General features: G+C 41.8%; 2 protein-coding genes across 2 annotated transcripts; both read left to right on the top strand.

Annotated features, from left to right (window-relative positions):
* The first annotated feature begins 240 nt into the window (after positions 1-240).
* On the top strand, positions 241-7,217 carry KRT20 (keratin 20). Its single transcript, XM_004608946.2, has 8 exons — positions 241-627; positions 2,278-2,360; positions 3,777-3,933; positions 4,437-4,598; positions 4,723-4,848; positions 5,658-5,878; positions 6,578-6,612; positions 7,120-7,217. The coding sequence occupies exons 1-8, from the start codon at positions 241-243 to the stop codon at positions 7,215-7,217; spliced, it is 1,269 nt and encodes a 422-aa protein (XP_004609003.2).
* Positions 7,218-14,130: 6,913 nt separating this feature from the next.
* Positions 14,131-20,924, top strand: LOC101552012 (keratin, type I cytoskeletal 12). The gene is made up of 8 exons (XM_004622712.2): positions 14,131-14,724; positions 15,831-15,913; positions 16,895-17,051; positions 17,980-18,141; positions 18,438-18,563; positions 18,677-18,897; positions 19,958-20,034; positions 20,827-20,924. The coding sequence occupies exons 1-8, from the start codon at positions 14,131-14,133 to the stop codon at positions 20,922-20,924; spliced, it is 1,518 nt and encodes a 505-aa protein (XP_004622769.2).
* Positions 20,925-26,835: the final 5,911 nt, after the last annotated feature.

Raw genomic sequence — 26,835 nt, 5'->3', positions numbered from 1 at the left:
AGTTGCCTCTGAGAAAGGCCTCTAGTGGTGATTCCTGAGGCAGGATGAAAAGCACCGGCTGTCCAAAGTGTGAGTATCAACTCAGAAGGCAGGGCGCACTGCTGGCCGTCCTGAGGTGAGAAGTCAGCAGAGGAGGAGTCAGCTGGGGAACCTTATAAAGAGCTGCTCAGCCACCAGACAGAACAGCCTCTGCGTCCCTCATTCTGCAACTCCTGACGTGTTCTCGAGCCCAGAGCACCAATGGCGAACCCACACCAGCTGCGAAGGCATCTGAGCTCTTCCTCGGAGGATCTTACTGCCATGGCCAACGTAAACAGTGGACAGCGCTTCGGGCTGGCACGCAGCGTCTATGGGGGTGCTGGAGGCTACAACACGCGCATCTCCGTTGCCCGTTACATGGGGGGCCCCAGGAACGCCCTCGGGGGGGAGCTGCTTACTGGCAATGAGAAGATGGCCATGCAGAACCTCAATGACCGGCTGGCAAGTTACCTGGAAAAGGTGCGGTCGCTGGAGCAGTCCAACGCCTCCCTGGAACTGAAGGTCAAGCAGTGGTATGAAGCCAACGCGCCCAGCAGCCCCCGGGACTACAGTGCCTACTACAGGCAAATCGAGGAGCTGCGCAATCAGGTGAGGCCTCATGCCTACCTTTCTCTCCCCCTTGGAAGGGTCTTATCACCTGCCCAACTTTTGTAATGGTCTTATCACCTGCTTGCTTGGCACAGTTTCTCCGGTCAGGATTAGGGGAACAGTAGTCATTGCTTCTAACAAGGATTAAAACTAAATGTGCCAGTAGTAAATCTTTCTTATTCACTTAGTTCCTATCCATTTTGAAACCCCTCTTTTGAGCTGTCCCTCCTTTTCTTTGATGGAAATGTTGTAACCCAAGTATTAGAACTCTGTACCGAAGACTTCAAGGATGTGTGATTCAAGGTGGGAACGCAGGGGTGAGGGGGAGATCTCTAAGACACCAGGATTTTAAAAGGAGATTTCCAATAATCTCATCCTCGTCACTAGACAGTTCTGAAATTACTTTCACAGTAATAAAATGGTCTATGGCCCCCAATTCAAATCTATTGCTATCATAAATGCACTGCTCCCTTGTCATTCAATACATATATACTCTGTTTTGTCCATTATCTGTGTGTGTGGGAGAGAGAGGCGAGGATTTTTATATGACCCAGAGAATTTTTGTTGCTTTAAAATTCTTGCCTAATCAAAGAAAGTCCCCTTTTATTTTCATCTCTGCTTCAAAATCCATATTCCATTGAGACAACAGCCACATATTACTGATATATATTTTATTGTACTGTATTAGACATCAGTGAAGTTTGGTTTTAATTCTAAGGGCCATATCTTCGGGGCTCCTGGAACAATGGGGCCTATTGTTTAAGTGTTTAAATTGTCCTTCCTGCCAACAAGTCACTTTTTTTTCAGGCTCCCACTAAAATATTTAAAATTAGTCTGCCCTCCCTGACTCATGATTCATGTTGTCTTCTAATCTACTTTGCATCAACCCAAAAATACAGAGGCATGGGCATTACTCCCATTTAGCTGCGCCAAACCAGTATTCTAGGCATTTCTCCCTAGGACTGAATCTGCTGATAGAGACATGTTCATGTTCAGATGATCTTGATACATCTTAGGGAACTCATCCATTGGCAACTACTTCTGAAGATCAGGGTTTATCCAACCTGAGATCCCTAAAGTTTGACAAATTCCCACCATATGGGATCCATTTGATTAGTCAATACTGAGTTCGTACTAACGAGGTGCTAGTCCAGTATTGGAAAATAGGAAATGGACATGGACAAAGGTTGGATGGTAATTGTTTCCAAGGAGGGTTGTATAGGCGAATGAGAGATCAGGTGGTGTAGCCAGCTCTGTTTTGAGAAAACCAATGAAAGTTGGGTTCCTTAAAGCAATGATGTCTAAGTTAAGACAGGAGAAAATAAGTTACCAAATGAGAGAGGTAAAGAACAAGACACTCAATATGGTTTAACGGGTCAAGTTGAAGTAAAAAATTTTTTTCGTAAAATCACAAGAAAGCTAAGCAAACCCCAAAGGAAACTAAACCCTAAGTAGATACCAACAAAATCAGTGTTTCATTTTATACTCGGTTATGCTAAATACCCATCTCATTCTTCTTCTTCTTGGTTTCCTTGTGCAATTTCTTGAAATGGAAATCATCCTTGATAAACTAGTGGTTTATCTGAAGGTAAATCCAAGCCTCAGAAAGCCCTGTCCCATTGAAAATATCCTTTCTCCTGTGTTTTCCAGATTAAAGATGCTGAATTAGACAGAGCACGATGTATTCTGAAAATCGATAATGCTAGGCTGGCTATTGAAGATTTCAAAATAAAGTAAGTTCTCTCATGCCAATGGCAAAACTTTCTGTAAAGGAGAATTTCCGTTAGTGGTCCATCATGTTGCATCAGGTTCACCAATTGTTGGTGAAGGAAGTCATGATATATTCTCAGAATCACAGAATGTAGAGAAACTCTCTGATCTAGTCCAAACCTCAATGCTCAACTTCTCTCTCCCACAATCATAAGACTGCTACCCGGGGTATAACTGAACATCTCTCTACTACTGTTCTCTTTGGTTAGCTCTGAATGTTATAAAGGGTTTTTTGTGGGGTGTCCTTTATAAAGGACAGGGCACACCTGGTGGTGCTCTGAGTTTACTCTTTGCTCTGTGCTCAGGGATCATTCTTGTTGGGACTTGGGGGATCAGATGGGATACTAGGAATAGAACCTGACCCAGCAACATGCAAGACAATCACCTTTCCCACTACACTATCTCTCCAGCCCCTAGACAGTTTTCTGCCTTTTCACCTTTGAGCCTAATTCTGCCCTTTGGAGCAATCACAAAGCAATTGACAACTCCCTTCCGTATCAGAGTATCAGAGTCCCTCTGTTATCTACTGAGAGTTGTGTGTTTGCCTTTACTGATTCTCCAGGAGAGTCACCCAGGTTCCTTCCAGTGCCTGCAAGTGTGTGACCTGAGTTCTGTGGGTGTCTCTTGATGATTCTTAGTTATCCAGTGATTATTTTACAGAGCTGGGAGGCTGGTAAAAGCAGCTCTCAATGAACTCACTCTTCTGCAGTCCTCTCCCACTTGTAGTTCTGCTGCTCTCAAACCTCTACACTAAACCTCTGTCCTAAAACGTGTGCATTGGCACTGCAAAGTCCTTTGTGGTTTGGAAAGGAAGTATGTTAATGCTGCAGGGATCATAAAGAAGAAAATGGGAAAATAGTTCTGAAGATGAAAGTGGTTAAAGTTCCTTTATTTCAAGTCAGCATGAAGATTCCATTGCATAATCATTTTTTAAAATTTGTAACTTAATGAAAACATCTAAGCCTCTAGAGGAGACATTTTAAGACAATTTACTTTGTGTCAGTTGAGAAAAAAATAAAAATAAATTGATTATGTGCATTCATTAAGTAAATCTAACTAATCACTATTTAATATACATGCTGAGAACCCTTTGCCAACACAGTCATTAAAAATAATGTTTTTACTTTCTTCTGAATAACCAAGAATTATTGAGTTTTGAAAGTAAGTTTCAGGTAACTTTTTTTTCCAGTCAATCTCTCCAAAGCACTATGGAACAATTTGTCTGAGTCCTTGGTTCTGAGAAACATTTTTGAAATGGACAAAGACAGATACAATATATAGACATGAATCTCCTATGCTCCATAAAAGTGTCTCATTTTAGTAAAGTGTTCTCTTCTCTAATTCTAAAGGACTCATTATCTCTACTTATTTATTCCCAGGTATGAGGCTGAGAAGGCAATACGTTTTTCTGTGGAATCTGATGTCCAAGGCCTGAATAAAGTCTTTGATGATCTAACACTCAATAAAGCAGACCTGGAGGTGGAGATTGAAGAAAGTGCTAAAGAACTGGCTCTCATGAAAAAAGAACATGAAGAGGTGAAGCAATATTCATAACGGGTATTCATAATGATGAAACAATTAGAGTAATAATTATAAGGTTGTAAGCCACAATTTCTTCTTGAGTTGGGGAGGTTCCCAAGCAGTACTCAAGGGATCCAGAGGCCACTTCCAGTGAAACTAAGTCCACTGGCTCAAAATATTCTATATTCAGATCCAGTGACACCATACTGCACTGTGTTGGAGGCACCAGGACCACCAGTGTTGAGGGTGGGAAAGTGATTGAACTCCAATTCTTGCCGATGCAAGCCATGCTTCCCTGACCCCTGAGCTATTTCCTGTGACCCCTAATTTTTTTGTTCATAATGTTGCTTTTGACTAAGAGCAATCCTTGGACCAGAACAAGCTCAATCTAAGTTACTTACCTCTTTTTTTATGCATTCTCAATGAAAGGAGGGCTAAGATTTAGTCTGTCCTTTCTGCCCAACCTCAACTGCAATGTGCTTAAACTAAATAGCAATCAGGATTTCCACTTTTCATAGGAAGTGAAAAGCCTACGTGGTCATATGAACAAATCCGTCACAGTAGAGGTGGACGCTGCTCCAGGAAGGAACCTTGGTGCTATCATGAATGAAATGAGGCAGAAATATGAAGCCATGGCCCAGGAGAACCTGCAGAAGGCCAAAGAACAGTTTGAATTGCAGGTAATAAAGCATTTCGAGAGGATTAGCAAATGGATAGATGCTATACTCCAAAAAAGAGATCACTCATATTCTTATCTTTCTTTTTTGTCTGCCTTATTTATTTCTCTACTTTGGGGAACTTCAGATTGGCAGTCTGCAGCAAGAAGTAACATTGAGCGCAGAGGAACTAAAAGAAGCTGAGGGTCAAGCCAAGATGTTGAGACAAACCTACCAGTCCTACGAGATAGATATCCGGTCCCTTGTGAACATGGTAAGGCACTTTGAACAGTGAGTTCTCAATGCATTGTGAGCTTCTTAAGTTATTGTGCTAGAACTTATGGATCTGCAAGAAAGAATAACTTCCCTTGCAAAGCTGGAAGGAAGACTGATCAAACAATTGAAGATAATTAAAAGACAGTAACAAATCAAGCCAAGGGCTCAGGATGCTGAGGGTGAACTAGATCTGGGAATGTCAGGGGCAAAGTGGCAATTAGCTACCTCGGAAAAAAACTGAGGTAGAATTTGAAATGGAGAAGAGAAGTAAAGGCATCCCATAAACTATTCGTTCAGTTCATACTAAATTTTGCTACGTTCACACTCCCAAATTATAGGGGCCAATAATTATCTCAGTCTTCATGGATTAACACTTTCTCTGTTCCCTGACTCTTCAACATTAAGGATAAGGCTGAGGAAGGGAACATGGGGTCTGCTGGTATTGTGGTAGAAAGATTAAGGCAATGCCTGCATCCAGTGATAGCTCGTGGAGGTGTGCCTCAGTTTAACCTGAGTCTCATAGGTCAGAAAAAGGCCCATGATCAAACCTGGCATTGGACAGGATAAGGAGATTGCTTATCCTGTCCAATGTCCAAGGAGAGTTACCACGAAGAGCAGAGAGAGGGGAGCAATGTTGAGAACAATGATACAGTGAAGCACACTAGGAGACCAGAAACAATAATAACAGAAACCCAGGAGTCAATAATAACCTAGCTGGCTAGCTAAGCTGGCCTCAATGGAGAGTGAGAACTTGACTAGTGCAGAAATTCTTCTCAAAAGAAACTAAAATTGATCCACCTCTTTCAGAAAGAATCTCTGGAGCAGAGACTTGAGGACACCAAGATTCGCTATGGCGAGCAACATGACACCATTCAGCTACAGCTAAATATCCTAAAGGACCAGCTGATACAAATTAAGAATGACACACAGCAACACATGAAAGAGTACGATCTTCTCCTGGACATAAAAACCAGGCTTGAGCAGGAAATTGCCACTTATCGTCGCCTTCTGGAAGGAGAAGACGTCAGGTAGGAGTCTTAGCATCGAGAGACACATGTCACTGTATGTGTTCTATATACTTTACTGTCTCCACGTTAAACCCTATCATTCATTCCCCACACCAATATAATCCGAAGCATAGAAGAAATTGCATGTTTATACAAACACAGACCAACAGCAAATACACCAACAAGTAGATATACCCCAAATTTATCAAGTACAGCCTTTGTACTTGAGGTTGCATGGCAGGACTAAGTTCAAAGATAATTGTACAGATAATGGAGGTTGTCCTTGCATTAAATTTTATAATCAATGCATCATTGAAAGAAGCACTATTACCTTGTAGAATCCTCACTGAGATACTCTGAATTAAACAACAGACCACAGAGGTTTTGGGAAAGCAGCGGAAAATAGTAGGCCAGCATTACAGAAGTGACTGGCTTCAATACCACATCCAAGACACTCAATAAGAAAATCCAAAACTTAATACTGTTGTAATTTTGATATATATTTACAAAAACATCCAGCACCTCTTAAACAGTGGTGACAGTTTATATTTTTTTAATTTAAAAAGTAATACACCTAGAAGAAAGAAATCCTACCACAGAATCAAAACATACATCCCTCCAGGCTCTAGTTTGAAACAAAAATAAAGGGTAGGAAAGTGCTTCATTTCAAAAATTAAAATGACACTTTTTGTTCTATTTCTTCTTCTTTTAAAAAAATAGCAGAGAAGTAGAAATTCAGCCCATAGAAGAAAAAGGTAAGTGCTCTCATTTGAAAATTACATTTTCTATAAGACAAAATGAATTCTCACTCAATATCACTCGGTAGCTTACCTCTTATTATTAGTCACTGATGACAAACACAGGGGAATCAGCTCTCACGTGAATGGTTAGAATCCTGGAAATTCTGGAAATCAGATACATTCTTTATAGAATCCTCCATGTGGGGAATTTGTCCCATTCCCTCAGACAGAATGATCATTCTGAGTATCTGACAAAGAAAATTAAGATGAAAACATGCATTTTGCCTAATTTAATATTTCTGCTTGGGATTACGGAGTGAAGATCACTCGTAAATTTGGGGAGAATGGCACGTTGTCCACATGTATTTATGAAATGGACTTAGGACTCTATCAGAAAGATGATAGGCTCAAGTTTTTTCTAAATGAAGGAAATACACACAAAGCAATCACTTAAAGCTGTCTACTAGATTTGATCTGAACCATGCATCTGGGTTAACCATATATGTTGAAATCTGAATTCAGAGTCAAAGAAAAGAAGGAAAATTAAGACAGTCGTGGAAGAAGTAGTAGACGGCAAGGTTGTGTCATCTGAAGTCAAAGAAATAGAAGAAGACATGTGAACAATTCCCAGAAGGCGGTGCTGGATCTGAAAGAATTTAACCATGATTTTTACTCCTTGCAAGAAAGTGACTTTGTAGTTGTTGGAAAGAAGGAAAACAGTCCAGTTATCAATATGCATAATTGAATAAAAATATTTTACTCAGAGGAACTGCAAATTGCCTGTTTCAATAAAATTCATTGAGCACTGGAATACTTAAAACCTCATTCCTGCCATCTTTACTGTAAAACGCATGAATTAGTAATTGCAGACCAGTTAATGTCAATAAAGATTCCTGGAAATTACGACACATTTCAACTTCAACTTCACAAGCAGAAGAATCTAAATGAATTGCAAATCACCCCCTCCTTCTAGTTTTTCCTATTTCTGAATTGCAAAAATATACTTTTAGGGGCCCTTGAGTTTGATTATTTTATTCTGTTTGTTTGAGGGGGACACTCCCTGCTTATTGATTAGGGGGGTGCCCCCAGTGGTTCCTCAGGGGAACATGCAGTACTAGGGGTAGAACCCAGTACTCCTGTATGGGAAGCATGAGCTCCAGCCAGTTGAACTACCTCCCTGGTCCACAATTTTTAACTGAGACAATTTCTTGTCTGATTTTATTAAATTATCAGTATTGGTACAACTCTGTTCACTTTGCATTATGTCTGCTTTTGTCTTCACTGTCTTTTATAACTACACAGTTCTCTGAATAGTTTGAGTCAGAATCCAATCATGCACACTGAGCAGAATTAAATAGATGGATTTAAAACAAACTTCATTTGAATTGAAGCAAAATTAGTGAATCCTTCCTCAGGCCCAACTGCTTCTCCTGATGTTAATAACCTCCATTTTACTGCACACATCATAAGATGTTCTCTTTTCTTATGTGGTAGTGATTTATGTTATGAAATGTTTCTCACAATTGCTAACAACAGCTTTAATGAGATATAATTCATACACTAAAATTCATTCTTGGAAACTATACACTTCAGTGAATTTTAGTATGTTCACAGGATTTTATCACCATGACTAGTCTCTCATTTTAGAACATTTTTATCATACCAGAAAAGAAACCCCATTGTATTTTATTGCCTCAACATCATTATGTTTCAATGATGTTGAAACCACAAAACTCAAAAAATTAAAATATTATTAATCACACACCCCAACAATGCACCACTAATCCACTTCTCTCTTTACAAAGTTTCTTCACATAAATATTTCATACAAATTGAACCTACAATGTGTTCTTTGTACAGAAATATTCTTAGTAACATTGTGCATAATATTCCAAAAGTGGAAAAAGCAAATACCTATTGAATTATAGCAGATAACAGTGATAACAGAAAAAAAAACTGGGCAGTATTCAATTAATGGACTTGGTAATAAAAGAAATAGAGGTATATGCTATCACATAGGTAACCCTGGAAAACATTATTCTAGGTGACCAAGATACCTCAAAATTAGGCATTGTATTCTCACCTTTTTTATATTTCAGTGAGAAAAGCTGCCTTACAAATGTTTATAGTAAAAGCATTAATTTGCCCCTTCTCATTTTATCCTAGAAAGCAAATAACTTGAATTTAAATTTGATAGAGGTTTGTAAAAAATAAAACTGGAATTTTGAGTGTGATATGTGATTCACCTTAATACAATTATCATTTGAGGGCCAGAGAGATAGTACAGGGGTGAAGGCTCTTGCTTTGCCTGTGGATAATGCTGGTTTCATCTCATCACAGCATGTGGTCCTCTGAGCACTCTCAGGAGTGATCCCTGAGCACAGAGCCATGAGTAAACCCTGAGCACTTCTGGGTGTGACCCAAAACAAACCCAAAACGTGACCATTGATTAAGCACTAACTCTGAACCATCTATGGTGTGCTAGACATTTCATATCCATTTCTAATTTTATTTCACAGTAATCTTATGAAGAAGTTGTTAGGTTCAATCATATGAGCTGGTCAGTGTTGTAATTATGTTCTTAACTTTCAAAAATAGCCATTTCATAAAACAATTATGACCTTCTAGACTGTGAGGCCAATCCAATCACTATAAGGAAAAGCGGAAGACTGAGGAAGTTGGAGGGGGACACTAAGTCAGTAGAAAGAGGATGCACACCTGAAACCTATGCAATGTCATAAGATAATGACACTTGGAGGGGCAGGAGGAAGTTGTGTTTTTGTTTTTGTATTTTCTTAATGTTTTTAATTTTATTAAATCACCTTGAGACAGTTACAAGCTTTCATGTTTGGGTTACAATCTCACAATGATCAAACACCCATCCCTCCGCCAGTGCACATTCCCCACCACCAATATCCAGGGTATGCCACCCCTTTCCACTCTCCCCCTGCCTCCATGGCAGACAATATTCCCCATACTCTCTCTCTACATTTGGGAATTATAGCTTGCAACACAGACACTGAGATGTCATCATATGTTTGGACCATTTTCTACTTTCGGCATGCATCTCCCATCCCAACTGGTTCCTCCAGCCATCATTTTCTTAGTGATCTCTTCTCTATCCCATCTGCCTTCTCCCCTCTGCTCATGAAGTAGTCTTCCAGCTATGGGGCAATCCCCCTGGCCCTTGTATCTACTGTCCTTGGGTGTCAGCCTCATGTGATGTTATTTTATACTCCACAAATGAGTGCAGTCCCTCTATGTCTGTCCCTCTCTTTCTGACTCAATTCACTTAGAATGATACTCTCTCCATGTTTATCCATTTATAAACAAATTTCATGACTTCATCTCTCCTAACAGCTGTATAGTATTCCATTGTGTAGATGTACCAAAGTTTCTTTAACTAGTCATCTGTTTTAGGGCACTCGGGTTGTTTCCATATTTTGGCTATTGTGAACAGTGCTGCAATGAATATATAGGTACAGATGTCACTTCTACTGTGCTCTTTTGCATCCTCGGGATATATTCCCAGAAGTGGTATTGCAGGATCATATGGAAGCTCAATTTCTAGTTTTTGAAGGACTGTCCATATTGTTTTCCAGAAAGGCTGGACCAGTCGGCATTCCCACCAACAGTGAAGGAGCATCCCTTTTTCCCCACATCCACGCCAGCACTGGTTGCTTTTGTTCTTTTGAATGTGTGCCAGTCTCTGTGGTGTGAGACGATATCTCATTTTTGTTTTGATTTGCATCTCCCTGATGATTAGGGATGTGGAGCATTTTTTCGTGTGCCTTTTGGCCATTTGTATTTCTTTTTTGAGGAAACTTCTGTTCATTTCTTCTCCCCATTTTTTGGTGGGGTTGAGGTTTTTTTCTTATACAATTCTACAAGTATCTTGTATATCCTGGATATTAATCCCTTATCATATGGGTATTGGGTAAATATTCTTTCCCATTCTGTGGACTCTTTCTGTATTTTGGTCACTGTTTCTTTTGAAGTGCAGAAGCTTCTTAGTTTGATGTAGTCCAATTTGTTTATGTTTGCTTCCACTTGCATGGTGAGTCCACACAACTTTTCCCAGAAAATTTATCTCTACTTATTCTTCCAAAACCCACTAGTTAGCACCTTGCTTTTAAAGATGTTAAGAACTTTTACAGTGAATTCTTTTTCCCCTACCAAAACAAAATCCAAAATAGCCTGAAGCCTTGGTATGCAAATAACCAAAGACTATGAGTCTGATGTATAATAATCCTACAGGAGATCAATTTGAAATGCACTGGAATTCTGTCCTAAGGCAGTGATGACTTTGTGACAAGAGTTAGGGTCATTATTTTTAAATCTACTTCCAATCATTAAAATGAGGATTAATCCTTACTTTTGCTATGCCAGTTTCTTCCAGGTATGAAGATGATCTGGTTTCCTGTATGAGATCATACAGGGAACCAGATGGCTTGATCCCTTGCTCTGCCAATTAGTAATTGTGTGAGTGAGGAGATTATCTCCCTAGCTATCAACACCTCGTAAATATGCTAAGAAATAGAACACCATGACCCTATTGATAGCATATTAGAGATTCAGAATATTTCCCTAAGAAAAGTAATTGTTGGTGTGGAATATGACAAGGGTGGGCCTAGGTGATGTCATATAACCTGGATGACCTGGGCTCTCAACCTAGATGACCAAATAATCTAAATGACTGAATTATCTAAATCTAAAACAATCATTTAGATTATTAAATAATCTAATATTATTTATTAACTAAAATTATTTATTAATTATCAAATTATTATTAATTATCATTTCTAAATAATCTTTGTTTTTTATTAAATAATATGAATAATTTTTTTTTGCTTTTTGGGTCACACCTGGTGATGCACAGGGGTTACTTCTGGCTTTGCACTCAGGAATCACTCCTGGCAGTGCTCGTGGGACCATATGGGATGCTGGGAATCGAACCCGGGTTGGCCGCGTGCAAGGCAAACACCCTACCTGCTGTGCTATTGCTCCAGCCCCAATTATTAAATGATCAAATAAATAATCTAAATCTAAATGTTAAGATAACCATCTTAGTATCCTTTCCCCTCTTCTACTGACCTATCGTCTCTTTAAAACTCAATAAAGAAATAAAGAAATGCTCACTTGGCCCCCATAAAAAGGTATGAAAGAGGAAAGGTCTCTGCTTCTCTCTGGAATACTGCTTCAGGAAACCCCTTCCACAACCCGGAAGTTCCCCTGCTTTCTCTTTCCTCCCCTTAACTAAATTTGACCATTTGATCTCCTGTCCTTTGTTTTCAATCCTGGCTGCTCGAGGACAAGGACCTGAGCTCCTGCACTTTCTGTCATGTCATACCACAAATCTAGAGATAACTGTAGTCTTTGAGTAAAGGTTTAACATTAATTTTTTTAACTTTAACTAGTTTCAAAGCAATACCATAATCCTAACAAAAATTCAACTTTAACTTACCCTAATGGTAAACCCCATACTACCCCTGATTTAAGTCTACCCAGCTAGACTAACACCAATTACCCTCAATTTTACAGCCGCCCTAAATACTGATTCTTAACTCTGAACATAGCCAAACCTAACCCCTATCCACTGACAAAACCTCAACCTAATCCTAGCGCTAATGTTCCTCTTTGTCCCAATCCTGTAATAGGCTGACCATAAACTAGGCCGAAGCCTACCAGTTAGCTTAAGTTCACAATCTCCATATATTCAATTTTCCTTTCCAAGATTGGACATAAAGAATCCTATGCTCTAAACCTACCTACATAGCCCTAGCCCCTTAAACCTAACAGTAACCCTCACCCTAAACCTACTAGGTCTAGGCCTAAAACTATGAATTAGCATAAGTAGGAAAGTCACCCTATACGAAACATTGGGGGGTTTTTTTATTTTTTTTTTTAAGTTTTTATTTATTGAATCACCGTGAAAACAAATACAAAGCTTTCAGGTTTAAGTCTCAGTCATATAATGATCTAACCCCCATCCCTTCACCAGTGCACATGTTCCACCACCAAGAACCCCAAAATACCCCCCTCCCAACCACCCACCACCTAAGTAGTTAATGATCTTCACTTTATTCTCTCTATACTTTGAATACATTCAATATTTCAATAGAGAGCTCACTATTATTGTTTGGAATTTTCCCCCAACAATCAGGCCTGCTGAAAAGGCATCATTTAATAATTCCTTTTCATTGCTGAGAATGAAGACTCTATGAGCTCGCAGCCGCGCAGTTTTGGATTTCTGATATTTTAGCTCAGTTCACAGTCTAGATGCATTTCTGTAAGAAGCCGCTCTGGGTGCCAAAATGTGTTAGAAGACCTCTGGGATCATAGTCTTTAGGAGCAGAGGGTCCATTTCGCGTTCGGCAGCTCCGGATCTTATCTGGGCTGAGCAGGGGTTTTTTTATCTTAAGCATTCCCAAAGTAATACCAAAATCCTATCAAATATTCTAACTCTAAACCTATCCTTTATACTAATCCTAATCCTACTCCTGATTTTACCTTATCCTAGCATAGGCCTAAATGGGCCAATTTGCCTCAGTTTTATAATTGCTTTAAATATAATATTGACTTTCAACTCTAAATATAGCCAGACCTAACCCTTAATTCTTATGTGAAACTATCTTAACCCTATCCAAGAATCTAAAGTTCATTCTATCCCTAAATCTGTACTAAACTTACTCTAACTTTGGCTTAACCATACCAGGTAACCTAAGATTAACAATCTCTCTATATCTAATTTTATTGCCAACATTGGAAAACTTGAGACCCATCCCTGTATTAACCTAACCCAAAATGTGATCCAAGCCTACCAATTATCCTAAAATTAACAAAAGCCCTAAACATAATATTGATTTTTAACTCTGAAGTTCATCAAGCCTAACCCTTAATCCTTCTGCATAACCGAACCTTAACCCTAACCCTAAGAATGCTCATCCTTGCCTTAACTTTAAACTAGCCTTATCCTAAGTTATGCATAAACCTGCCAGATAGTCTAAATTAAACAATCATTCTAAACTACCAGTTTTAAGATTGGATATAACCAACCTTAATCCATAAACCTGTCTTGAGCCATAGCCCTAACCCTATCCCTACACCTATCTACTATCTGACCGTATATCAAAGTTACCATAAATAGCCTAGCCTGAAATTCAATAAGTGGTCTATGAACACCTCAATTTTCACAACTGCTGCTAGGACAAAATCCCATTCGGAGACAAAGTGGATCATGTTCAGATGCTTTATACTGAAAGTTTCTAAGGACAACAAACAGAAAATATGGGCGATGCACTTGCAACAGCTAAAGGTTTGGGAAAGAAGTGTTCTTCATTTCACCCACTTAACAAGCTCTCATTGCATTCCTGGTGTGTACCAGGCATTGGGCAGAGTGGAGAATGTAGGGAGTAAAATGACTTGGGGAAGAAAGATTACTTTTGACAATTTACTTCTACACCCAGTTTTCATTTTTGCAAACTAAAAATGGGCACAATTATTCGATTATTTCCAGACCAATGAGTTTTCAACATGCATAACTCATTTACTTGCTGGAACTGTATTTTGACAGAAGAGAGTGACCTTCTTAACCTCAACCCAGAACTGGTGGCCTATAAAAGATGTGCCTCCCACCTCACTGTCACTGCCTTCCTCGGGCTACAGCCACCTTCCCCTAACACCATGTCCTTCTCAGCGTGCCCCTCTGGACTGTCACAGCAACATTATTTCCAGACTGGGACAGGCTATGGGGGAAGCACCTTGGGCTTGGAGTGCAGTTCTGCTGCTTCCATGTTGGGTTCTGGTCCTGGCTTTAGAAGTTTCTTCACAGGCATGGCTTGTGCAGGAGCTCTGGGGAGTGGATTTAGGGGGAGCCCAGGAAGTGGCTCTTTAGCAATTCTCCCCAGCAGTGATGGGGGTCTCCTTCCTGGATCAGGAAAGGAAACCATGCAAAATCTGAATGACAGATTGGCTTCCTACCTGGATAAGGTTCGAGCTCTAGAAGACGCTAATGCTCAACTAGAGGATAAAATTCGAGAGTGGTACGAAACGCGAACACCTGGGAGTGGAGAACCACGGAGTGATTACAGTCAATACTATTCACTGATCGAAGACCTCAGAAATAAGGTAAGAATGAGGGGCCTCTGAGCGCCTCTGGGGTGGCCTTTGTGCCCTCTAGCACTGCAGGATCTGAGCAGCACCACATACACAGGTCCCAGCATGGATCTGCTGGCCGTTTTGCCTGAGTGTCGCAGAGAACAGCCACTGGGCTTCCTACATACTACTTGGAGCTACCCCTTCAAATAAAAAGTAATAGAATGTTGGAGATCCCTGGGAAGTTGATTTCTGTTTTTGTTATTATAAGATGAGGAGGGTCTCCCAAGAAATGCTCAGGGAGCCTGTAGGCCCCTTCCAGGGCCAGATGGGTCAATGTATCCACCTGGCAATGGAGCGTTTCTTGGTCCAGCAGTGCCTGGGGCCACCAGTGCCTGGGGCCACCAGAGCAGCACTCTCGGTGCTCAGGGACTCGTGGAACTCGGGTCCCTGAGCACAAGCACCATAAACCTCTGATCTCTGAGCTATCTCCCTGGCTCCACTATTATAGTATTTTATAGTGTTGATAACCTGACACATATATTTTTCTATTCAACAGAGTGGGGAGGGCGGTGGAAATTTCTCATACTGGATTACTTTGTTTCATTTTATGATTTGGGCTGGAATGATAGCACAGCGGGTAGGGTGTTTGCCTTGCACCTGGCCGACCCAGGTTCGTTTCCTCCGTCCCTCTCTGGGAGCCCAGCAAGCTACTGAAAGTATCCGGCCTGCACAGCAGAGCCTTGCAAGCTACCTGTGGCATATTCAAATATGCCAAAAACAGTAACAACAAGTCTCACAATGGAGACATTACTGGTGCCCACTTGAGCAAATCGATGAATAACAGGACGACAGTGCTACAGTGCTACAGTGCTTTATGATTTACTCTCAAGCAACTTATTTCCACTATCTTTCTGCTGTAGGAAATAAAAATAAAATGAAAAATAAAATAAAATAAATGTTTTTTTTTATTTTTCATTAGTTCGTAGAATATTTTATTTTGAAGAGTTATGCAGACTGAAATTCTTAATAAGGAAATACCACATTACTATCATCTAACATATGCCCCTTCAAAAACATAGTTGCATAATCCTAGTATTTTAAGATGCCCTTTTCTGTGTCTTCCCTCATTCTACCAGGTCATCTCTGCCAATATTGGAAATGCCCAGATAATCTTGCAGATTGACAATGCCAGATGGGCTGCCGAAGACTTCAGGATGAAGTGAGTAGAACAAAAGGGAAACAAAGACAACTGCATGTCTCACCTTTCTCATTTATTTTCCTGCCTTCACTGACAGCAAACTTTCTGCAGCAACCATACTCCAAACATTTCATATTTTGGCAAATAGACATTGAGGATCGTGGAAAGTAATTAGTGTCAAACACAATTCACACTACTAGTCTTTGTGCATTTCTTAAACCTAGGGTGATAGAGCCAGATGTTACGATCTGTATTGACTCATGATACAATATGATGATTCCACACGTGTACTAAACCTCAACCTCCCATGCACTGAAATGGATTACTAACAGTTTTGTTAAAGAGTTCATGAAATGCTCTTTTCCTTGGTGATACATACAACCAACAAATTAACCTTGTTCCTCAGTATTTTACTGCTTCCTCTTTTGCCATCCCCCACCCTCCAAGACCTTAGGAAAGAAATACAAATGTCCCTTTTGTTCCACAAAATTTCACCAAATACTGCAGTAAGGATGATCCTGTGTCAACAGAATCTTGCTAAAGGAGGCAGAAAGAATTTCCTGGTATTTTACTTAAGTCATGAGTCAAGTTAAGCAAAAAGGTTTTCTTTTCATCCACATTTTGAATCTTATCGGAGACTCTACCTTGAATAAGACTCCGCCAGGGCAGCCAGTCGAAGGGAATATTGTTCCCTGGGACGCTGTCAGAAAAGTATCTCCTCTTAAGTCTTTTCACTTCTCTCCAACTGAGCAGTAGAAATCATGAGAGAGAAAAATAAAAAATAATAAAATAATAAATAAAATAAAATAATAAAAAAATTAAAAATAATTAAAAACTCTATAAAAGTGTAGGGGAAAAGGACCAAAAACCAAAGCATCACCCATGGGGACGCTGCCATTTTAAAATAGCTAATAGATTCATGCACAAAATAACCCAGAGGCTGGCAGGGGTATAATTCAAATGAACAGGATCTCCTACTTGGGTTTTTCATTTGGTTTTCAGATATGAGAACGAGCAGACTCTGCATATGAGCGTGAAGGCTGACACCAATGGCCTGCGGCAGGTGCTGGATGAGCTGACCCTGTCCAGGGCCGACCTGGAGACGCAGATCGAGGGCCTGACGGAGGAGCTGGTCTACCTGAAGAAGAACCATGAAGAGGTCTGCCTGAAAGGGCAGCTGCTTTATATCTCCCAAACCTGCAGGTCACCCTTTCACATGTCCCCCCTCCCAGGAGTTTGAAGACAGAAGGCAGAGGATCTGCTCAAAGGATCGTTTTCTGGGGGAGGTGGTTGTATATGTGCTAGAGGTGCAGTAGTGCTGGTAATATGGATCATGTCTGATAAGCTAGAGGCAATTTCTCACTTTGTCCTTTTCACCCCTAGGTAGAGATTGAGAATTTTGAATATTTCCAATTTGGCCATTTTAAACCTAGTGTCTTGAAGCTATCAAAAACCTGCCAAGGCTACTCAGAGCTGCCTATGCTATAGAAACAGTTTCCGCTGTGCAAAAATTCACTGCCCAGAGTCCACTCATGACCTTGATGATGGCCTCAGAGAGCTTTATGGAGAAGCTAAAGTGTATGGTGCACAGAGTGTGGGAATAACTCAGGGACCAACTGTGCAGCTCCTGACCCATTTTTCCTGGCGTCTCAAGTAGCTTCCACAGAGTCACTTGACCTCTATCCACCTCCTTTGCTCAACTATAAAAGACACATTGACCTATTCACAGGGGCATTTGTGTGTCTTGATCAATGGTATACCTGATCTGCAGCTGTGGTTGAAACCTCCCTATGTACCTTCTCCACCAGTCTTTCCACTTGTAGGGCCCTGGAACCCTCAAGAAGCTGGTCAGCTTTGGGGTTACCTGAGGACAGGGAGCAGGAAGAGCTTAGGGGTTCATGAAAATGTCTTAGGTACTTTCAGAATCAAACGAAACCATGCATTTTTTCAGTCAAGCCTCTTTTAACATGTCGTGTCCCTATGTTTGTCTATATAACCATGCAGCTGTAAAATTGATCTTAAGATCTTTTCTTAAGAAAAGGCCACAAAAGTCCTGTGTCCCTCTCTCTGTCCCTTGCTCTTCCCAGGCGCTCCAAAGCTACGAGGCGAGCAGCCCAGGCCAGGTCAGCATCGAAATGGATGCTGCCCCTGGTGTGGACCTCACCAGTCTACTCAACGCCATGAGGACGCAATATGAAACCATGGCAGAGCAGAACCGCAAGGACGCCGAGGCCTGGTTCATTGAAAAGGTAGTACAAGGGGCCAGAGTCATAGTACAGCGGGTAGGGTGTTTGCCTTGCATGTGACTGACCTGGGTTCAATCCCCGGCATCCCATATGGTCCCCCAAGCACTGCCAGGAGTAATTCCTGACTGCAGAGTCAGGAGGAACCTCTGAGCATTGCCGGGTGTGACCAAAAAAAATAAAATTAAAAAAGAAAAGGTAGTGCGGAAAAAAATATCAGGTTCTCAGAGACACTGGCACTGAGCACCATGAGAGCAGTGCCCCCTCACACCCTCCCCACTCCCCTCTCTGTGCCCTGGCAGAGCACAGAGCTCAGCAAGGAGATGGGCGACAACGCGACGCAGCTTCAGTCGAGCAAGAGGCAGGTCGCAGAGCTGAGACGCGCCTTGCAGCAGGGGGAGATCGAGCTCCAAGCCCAGCTGGCCACGGTAGGAGAAAGACGACCTCCAAATTAACGTGGGACTGCTGGCTGCCTCCTGGCTGCCTCCCTCTTTTCAGTCTCCTCCATTGCTCTTTGGTGCCATTTGCCTCCCACGTGCAGAAAAACTCCCTGGAAGACTCTCTGGCCGAAGTTGAGAGCGGGTCCTGCAGCCAGCTGGCCCAGCTGCAGCAGCTCATCTCAAGCGTGGAGGCCCAGCTGCTCCAGGTGCGCGAGGACACGGAGCGCCAGAATGCTGACCACCTGCGGCTGCTGAGCATCAAGGCCAGCCTGGAGCTGGAGATCGAGACCTACCGCCGCTTGCTGGACAGAGAGGCACAAGGGTGACTAGCTAACTCTGGGGTGTGTGGGAGCAGCTTGATGGCTCACCACACGTGGACTCCTGCTGCAGTTTCCGCTGCACACAAGGCAGGGTTGAGCATACACGCAGTAGGTTTAAATGTGTTCCACTAGGGAATGTTGCTGCCACCCACTATTTTAGATCATAAAAATGCTGAGATGAGCAAGAAGACACAGTAGATAGAGGCATACTGCAAATGAGTACCAACGGGGAAATCTCCCATTTGAGAGTTCTGATAACGCAATATGGACAAGAATAAAACATCAGATAGCAGCTATCTGAGCACCCCCAACCGACTGTAGGGAAGTTTCCCAAAATCTGGACTAGTAGGAGGAACTCGGGGCTGTTAAATTGAGAAAACTCAGTTCTGAGACCAGATCTTCATCAACTGTCAGTTCACACCCCTTTGAAAGCCCCTTTGAGGCAGGATGTGCACTGCAACAACTAATTGCTATCGGGGTGCTCCATCAAGAACTTCAGAACACCTTCGCTATTTAACAATAAGTGATGCACTTTTCTCCTTTTCTTACAAAACTCTGACCAAGAAACAGGTGCAAATATGTGAGAGATTCGAGGAGTTGAGGAGGACCCACCGTGCAAAGGCCAAAATGGGTCAAGCCCCAGATGTAGTTCACACAAAGCTTATATAGGTTAGATGCATGGGACACAGATTCTATGGGAACAATTTTCTCGTCTAACACACAGAAAGGTTGCTAACATATGTAATGCTTGATACAATCAGTGATTAGTACATTCTGTTTTAAGTTCCACATAGGTAATTGCTAACTCTTTCTGTGGCCCCATCCCCTTTCTCCTCAAGCAACCAGATCTGTCTGGCTCTTCTGTTTTGGTGATAACTTTATGGTTTATGATCTACTGTCTTTGCCCAGCTCCTAAAATGGGTTGCCCAAAGGTCCTGCCTCTAGTTTCCTGCTTCTGCTCCAAATTGTTACACTACTCTTTGAGGGCTCAAATAGCAAGCCCCTTATTTCTCCTCATCCTAGAAAGCACTGTGTGATGTCATCTCCTCTGTGTCCTTACAGTGATGATTTAGATGAAAGTTCATCTGTGACTGAATCTGAATCCAAATCTCAAGCCCAATCAATTGATTCCTCTAAAGGTAAGCAGATTCTCTCAGATTGACTGAATAAGTCATATTCATTCATGACTAACATTGTAAGAATGCATTGAATATCACAATCAGAGTAATAATTTATATTTAATATATATACTAAGATAAAAACATGTGATCTTACATAAAAATGAATTGTTTGTACTATATTAAAGTGGGCTGGAGTGATAGCACAGTGGTTGGGCATTCGCCTTTCACACGGCCAACCCGTGTTCAATTCCTCCGCCCCTCTCGGAGAGCCCGGCAAGCTACTGAGAGTATGGAGCCCACACAGCAGAGCCTGACAAGCTACCCGTGCCAATTGGATATGCCAAAAACAGTAACAATAAGTCTCTCAATGAGAGACGTTACTGGTGCCTGCTCGAATGAATCGATGAGCAACAGGATGACAGTGACAGTGATACTAAAGTATTTTGTAAGCCAAGGGGACCAAAATTAGGTTCTATAGAGAGGTATAACAAGCATCATAATCCTTCTTAAGTATTATTAAAATTTTTTAATTTGTGAATAGTGGGGGGTTTTTTGTCGAAATATTGAATGTGATCAAAGTGGAGAGAGAGTAAAGTGGAAATCATCTGCCACACAGGCAGGGCGAGGGGTGGGATGGGGGATATACTGGGGTTCTTGGTGGTGGTAAGTGTACACTGGTGTTAGAATGCAGCAGTCATTTTTTATGAATTCGGTAAATTAGATTGAATTTAAAAGTTTAAGTTAAACATCAGTCAATCAGGGATATTTGAAACATTAACTTTATCATCCTTATTCCACTTTCAACTGCAGACTCAACCAAAACCCGAAAAATCAAAACAATTGTGCAGGAGGTGATAAATGGTGAAGTGGTCTCCTCTCAAATTCAGGAAACTGAAGAAGCAATATAAAATTTCACAAGATCTGCCCCATGATTGGTTCCTTAAGAACAAGAAATTTACAAATAGAAATTAATCCTATCTAAGTAAGTTGCTCAATCAGTTCAGTCTCTATTTTTGTTTCATTTTCTGTGAATTTTCTATTCACATTGAATCCTCTTTGCCCTTCTAAGACAATAATCAGTTGCAAGGGATTAGAACATGCTGGCCTTCATCAGCAAATCAAAATTGCTTGATATCTTTTTGATCCTGGAATGGGTCTTTCAATAAACTTTCTTCTGGTGATTTTAGACACAATTTTAATAACAGAACAATGATCAAGTAGTAGTGTTTTAATAAGTGTAATAATAAAAGATGAGTGGTAATAATGTGAAATGTGTACCTTCTTTATTTCAACTCTAATGACAAGGGTACAGAAATTGATCTGTGAAATACTAATCATACAATGGATAAACAAAGATGTCAAGGTTGGTGCTTAAGAAGATGCTTTAACGTCTGTCACGCGGGAGACCGGGGTTTGATTCCCCTATGGGGAGATAAGACATCTTTTTGAACACGATGGCTACCCAATACCTCCTTTGCAAACCACAACACCCAAAAGGAGAGAGAGAAAAAAAAGGGAATGCCCTGCCACAGAGGCGGGGTGGGGTGGGGGGATGGAATGGAGGAAGTGGGAGGGATGCTGGGGTCATCAGTAGAGGAGAATGGGCACTGGTGGAGGAATGGGTACTCAAGCAGTGTGTGACTGAAACACAAGCACGAAAATATGTAAATCTGTATCTGTACCCTCATGGTGATTCATTAATAAAAAAATTTTTTTTAAAAAAAGAAGATGGTTTAGAACCCTCTGCACCTAAAGACTTTGATTCCAGAGATGTAACACATTCGGGCATCCAGCGCAGCATCCAATAGCAATGCACTGGGACTGCGAACTGGGCTACAACTCTGTGCTGCCAGGGGGTGGATCTTTTTCCTCCCCACCCAGTCTTCCTGCACGGAAAATGGCAGGTTGGCGGCACCCAGGTGGCAGGTGCCATCTTCTATGACTCCAAACCCAGAGGTATTCGGTTTTTACTTTTGGGGCTCCCAGGAACTCATGGGAAGGGGGTGTAACCGGAACGCACTCGGCCCAGATAAATCCGGAGCCGCTGAGCGTGAAGCGAACCCTCTGTGCCTAAAGACTTTGATTCCAGAGATCTAACACATTTGGGCATCCAGCGCTGCATCTAATAGCAATGCACTGGGACTGTGAACTGGGCTACAACTCTGTGCTTCCAGGGGGTGGATCTTTTTCCTCCCCATCCTGTCTTCCTGCACGGAAAAGAGCGGGTTGGTGGCACCCACGTGGCAGGCGCCATCTTCTATGACTCCAAACCCAGAGGTATTCGGTTTTTATTTTGGGGCTCCCAGGAACTCATGGGAAGGGGGCGTAACCGGCACACCCTCGGCCCAGATAAATCCGGAGCCACTGAGCGTGAAAAAAAAGAAGAGAGAGTTATGTACTTATAGCAGTGGGCTACATATCTCTTCATTTCCAGCAATGGAAAACTAATTATCAAATGCTTCCTTGGTAGTAGGTCTGTCTCTTTTGGGTGGAAACTCCAACAACTATAGTGAGTTTTGTGTTGAATTATGGAATGTAATCAAGGTAAAGAAAAAATGAAGTGAAATTCATTAGTTATACAGTAGGGGGTAGGGGGTGGGGGCAGGGGGTATACTGGGGTTTTTGGTGGTGGAATATGGGCACTGGTGAAGGGATGGGTGTTTGAATATTGTATAACTGAGACATAAACCTCAGAACTTTGTAACTTTCCACATGGTGATTTAATAAAAAGTTTAAAAAAAAAGATGGTTTAAGAAAGTTTTTGCTTTTTTTCATATAATGTAGGAGCACTGCTATTTATTCAGCCATTGATTAAGCTAATTGAATTGGGCATGAACTCCACATTACTTATTTTTTTAATTTTTTAATTTTATAAGTTAGTTCACAATGCTTGATTACATTCAATATTCAAACACCAATCCCACCACCATTACACCTTCCCACTACTAAATCTGGGATGTTTCCATCCCAAATCCCAATCCCTGTCCCAAAACACAACTGAAATAATATATGTTGTATTGTCTGTTGTGGAAAGCTGCTGAACATGCTTACAAAAAAGTGTTCGTATGGGAAACAGTGTGAAGATTGTTCTATTTGGCGGGAGCCATTAAGATATTCTATAGGATATCACTAACATGTTAAAGTTTGGGTGATGTGAGCTTTGGTATATATATCTGAAAATATGTATATATGCATATATATATATATATTTCCCTCTAAGATTTGTTGCCTACTATCTGAACCCCATCAAATGTGGTGTGATAATTATGGGGAATGGGTAGGGAGTGTAGTCCAGGAGTATCCTTGGGGCGGAGAGGGCTCTCACCCACCCCCCTCTGGGGCGCCACGTGTGAAACAACCTGGCACGGAGTCAGGTGGCTTGGTTATGGGGACCTCATATTATGCTCCCTTTTGGGAGAAGCAGCCACATGATCTGGACAGTGGCCGATGGTGAGAGTATCTGATGCCAGGAGGAGGTGGCTTATGGGTGTGACCCCTGGGTTATCGGAGACTGGGGGAAATGGGCAGAGGATCTTCACTCCTGGTCCCATTGAGCCCAGAGTCCAAAGTCACAAATTTCCATATTACCTGGGTTCCGTAGGACTTCACTCATGCGTGAGGCTCAGCCCGAGCTCGTGTGGAGCAGCCTTGAACGTGGCCGCGGTTGGGTTGTGGAGGTTTTTGGCTGCTGGAGCTGCATCTCTTGGGGCGGGTAGGGCTCTCATCCACCCCCCTTTGGGGCACCCCAGTAAAGACAGCCTGGCACTGGGTCAGGACATTTTGCGGCACTCTCTTTTGGGAGTTTTAGTTTATAGTCCCTGGGTCTTGGCCGTTGTGAGATTACATAGCACTGGGGGCAGTTTGTGGGTGTGATTGCCAAGCTACTGGAAAACTGGGGACCTGGGGAGGAGGAGGCCCAAACCCGATCCAAGAGGGTCTGGAGCTCTCAGTCACAGGTTCCTGCCTACCTCTGTGCTACAGGCCCTAACAGCCTCTTTTGATCTCTTTTGAGATTTATGGGTCTTTGAAATAAGGCCAGTAAATGAGCTTATATAGCTAAGCTGGAGGTGGTTTGTGAGTGTGTCTCCCACATACCTAACTTTTGGCCATTTAATTTTTTTGGTAAACTTTGCCCCAAGTTTTTGGGGTCTGGCCAAAGAAACAGCAGCAATTTTGGGGTATCTGGAAGAGTGAGGCACCATCAGGCTGCTGGTGCACTCACCCTACAGGTACAGGTTTACCTGCTGGCGGCACCATACCCCCTAGTCTTTGCTTTTTACACAAATCTATAAGCAAATTGTGTTGCCCCTATAGGAGATGATAGTGTGCTTCCCATTTTCTCACACCTTCTTCTATTCAGTCAGGCCTGGGGTAGAACTTCCTGGTAGCGCACATGCTTCACATGTACAAGGCCCTGAGTTCAATCTCCACACATTCCCCTGCCCAAAAAGAAGAAGAAAATAAAATTAACCGGTATTGGACCCTAGAGTGCATCCGTTTAAGGACTTAAAGGAAAGTAAGATTGGCCTTTGTCTTGAAAGCTCTTTTTTTTATTTTTTAAATTTTATTGAATCACAGTGAGATAGTTACAAGCTTTCATGTTTTGTCTTGAAAGCTCTTGCAGGAAGAGATGGACATCTACCAAGAAAGAGGATTCAGTGAGAGAAATCAAAGAGCTTCTGTGAACACAGGAAAGAAGTGAACAGTTTGTCAGGGCAACTTAATGCTTCACACGAAACCATTAGGCAAAGGAAAAAAGAAAGGGAAAAGAAAAAACACATGTGTAAAGACATTGGGACATTAAACATGGCTTTGATGTTCATTCTCCAATCGGGCACTGTTAGACCCAGAGCTGGTTTCTAAAGAGTGTTCCAGACTTGCAGGTCAGTAAGAAATGTCATGTTCTGACTGCAGGCCTAAGTAGAAGGTGATTCAGTCTAGGTTGCCAAACTCAAATTCCACAAGAAATAGAAGAGTCGGGTTTCATACTTATGAATTCAAATTTGGAAGCCAGTCAGGCTTCAACTCCTGGCCCTGCCACTTACTAGCAAAAAGCTTAACCTCTATGTGCCTCAGTTTTATGTTCTTTAAAATGAGGTGGGTTTTGTGAAGATTAAATGAGGTGTTACACATAGAATGTGCTAGGAAGAATCCCTGGCACCTGATGAGTCCTGAATATGTGGGTTCCGTGACAATGTACAAAATGGAACCGAAATAGGATAATGAGTAAACGATGAGCAAGGATTGTCAAAGGGAGCAAAGGAAGAGAGAGGTGTCAGGAAGATCTGAAGGAATTCCAAGGCCAATGCAAAAGCCCATGGAGGAGATTAAGCTATTGGAAGCTAAGCTTTGATAGACATCTTCAATATGCAACTGTGCAGTCTCTCAACCCACACTCACACTTGCTGTTCACCTTTTCTGAGAAATAACACATTTACTAAACTATAATAGTGATTCCCTTTTGAGAAATATCAAGGAGTTTGCAGGGTATTTTTAAATTGTAAGTGTTTAAGTGCTTCATGGGCAGTATGTATAACTCTAAAAACTAGGGGGAAATGCATTTTTAGCTCAAGGAAACAAACAGGTTTGCAAGTAGGTCACAGCAGGAAGGAAGCCATAGGAACCAGCAGATTGCCAAAGCAATCACTTCTTTAGGCTTTGTAAGAGTGCCGCCTACTGGAAGTTTAGGACAACTCTGAAAAACTTACTCCAGCTTTTTGAGTCAAGTTCCATGTTTGAAGGTGGTTTGCTTGCTTGCTTAAGAAAGTGAATGACAGTCATGGCTCAGTGGCAAAAAGTACCTCACTGTGAGTGTGAGACTAAGAGTCCCATCCTGGTGCCATCCATGTAGATACAGCTCAGTCCCTGCAGCTCCACTGACTAGGGCCTCCGCAATGCAGGAAAGAGAGAGAGAGAGAGAGAGAGAGAGAGAGAGAGAGAGAGAGAGAGAGACAAAGAGAGACAAAGAGAGAGACAGAGAGACAGAGACAGAGATGGAGAGAGAGAGATCTCAGGCACACAGTCAGGTGTGCAAGCACCAGATCCAAGTGTGTTTGCAATCTATGGTCACTGAAACAACAAAGGGAAGGGATGGAGTGGGGAAGGGAGACTTTTATAACACCCTGAACGAAAATTTCTGATTTAAGTAAAGTGGTAATAGCTTCTATACAGTCTACCAGTAAGGAAGTATGTTCTATAAGGCAAAAAGAAGAAAGTTTGTTATTATTTATTGATCCAGACAAGCCAAAGGGACGTCTCAAGCTTTAAAAAAAAAATAGTCAAATATAAAACAAAAATGTGCTCATATAGCCAAGATTGTTTTGTTTTCATTGTTTTATTGGATTGAGGTGTCTTTAATTCAGTGTTAGGGACAGAACTTAGCTGGCACACACTCTACCATTAAGACACATCCCTGCCCATTTCTCCACGCCCGCACCCCCAGAATGACTGACGAAGAGGAGGGAGCTGCTTGGGACACCAGCAGCCCACCAGCAACCTGCAGTATGTGACTTGAGAGTTTCCGCCAGGTCCCCCGTGCGGAAATCTCTCTCTCTCTCCTTCAACTTTTTCCCTGGACTTTAGACAGAAACCCAAAACCTAATGTCATCTTAGTATCAGCAATATGTAATGGTTCCTTCTTAATGGGTCGGACTTTTGTGGGTGATCCTAACAAGAATAGTAAGTATTTTGTTGAAATATTGAAGGCAATCAAAATGGTAGCCATCTCTCTAGACTGAACTAAGCTATATCCCCACGCCGGCTGAGAAGAAATATCCTTCTTTCTCGGGAAGAAACGTGGCGTGGTGTCAAACATAGTGT

This window comes from Sorex araneus, chromosome 3 (assembly GCF_027595985.1).
Source record: "Sorex araneus isolate mSorAra2 chromosome 3, mSorAra2.pri, whole genome shotgun sequence".
In the NCBI taxonomy this organism is placed as follows: Eukaryota; Metazoa; Chordata; class Mammalia; order Eulipotyphla; family Soricidae; genus Sorex; species Sorex araneus.
This window is presented reverse-complemented; position numbering and strand designations above follow the sequence as displayed.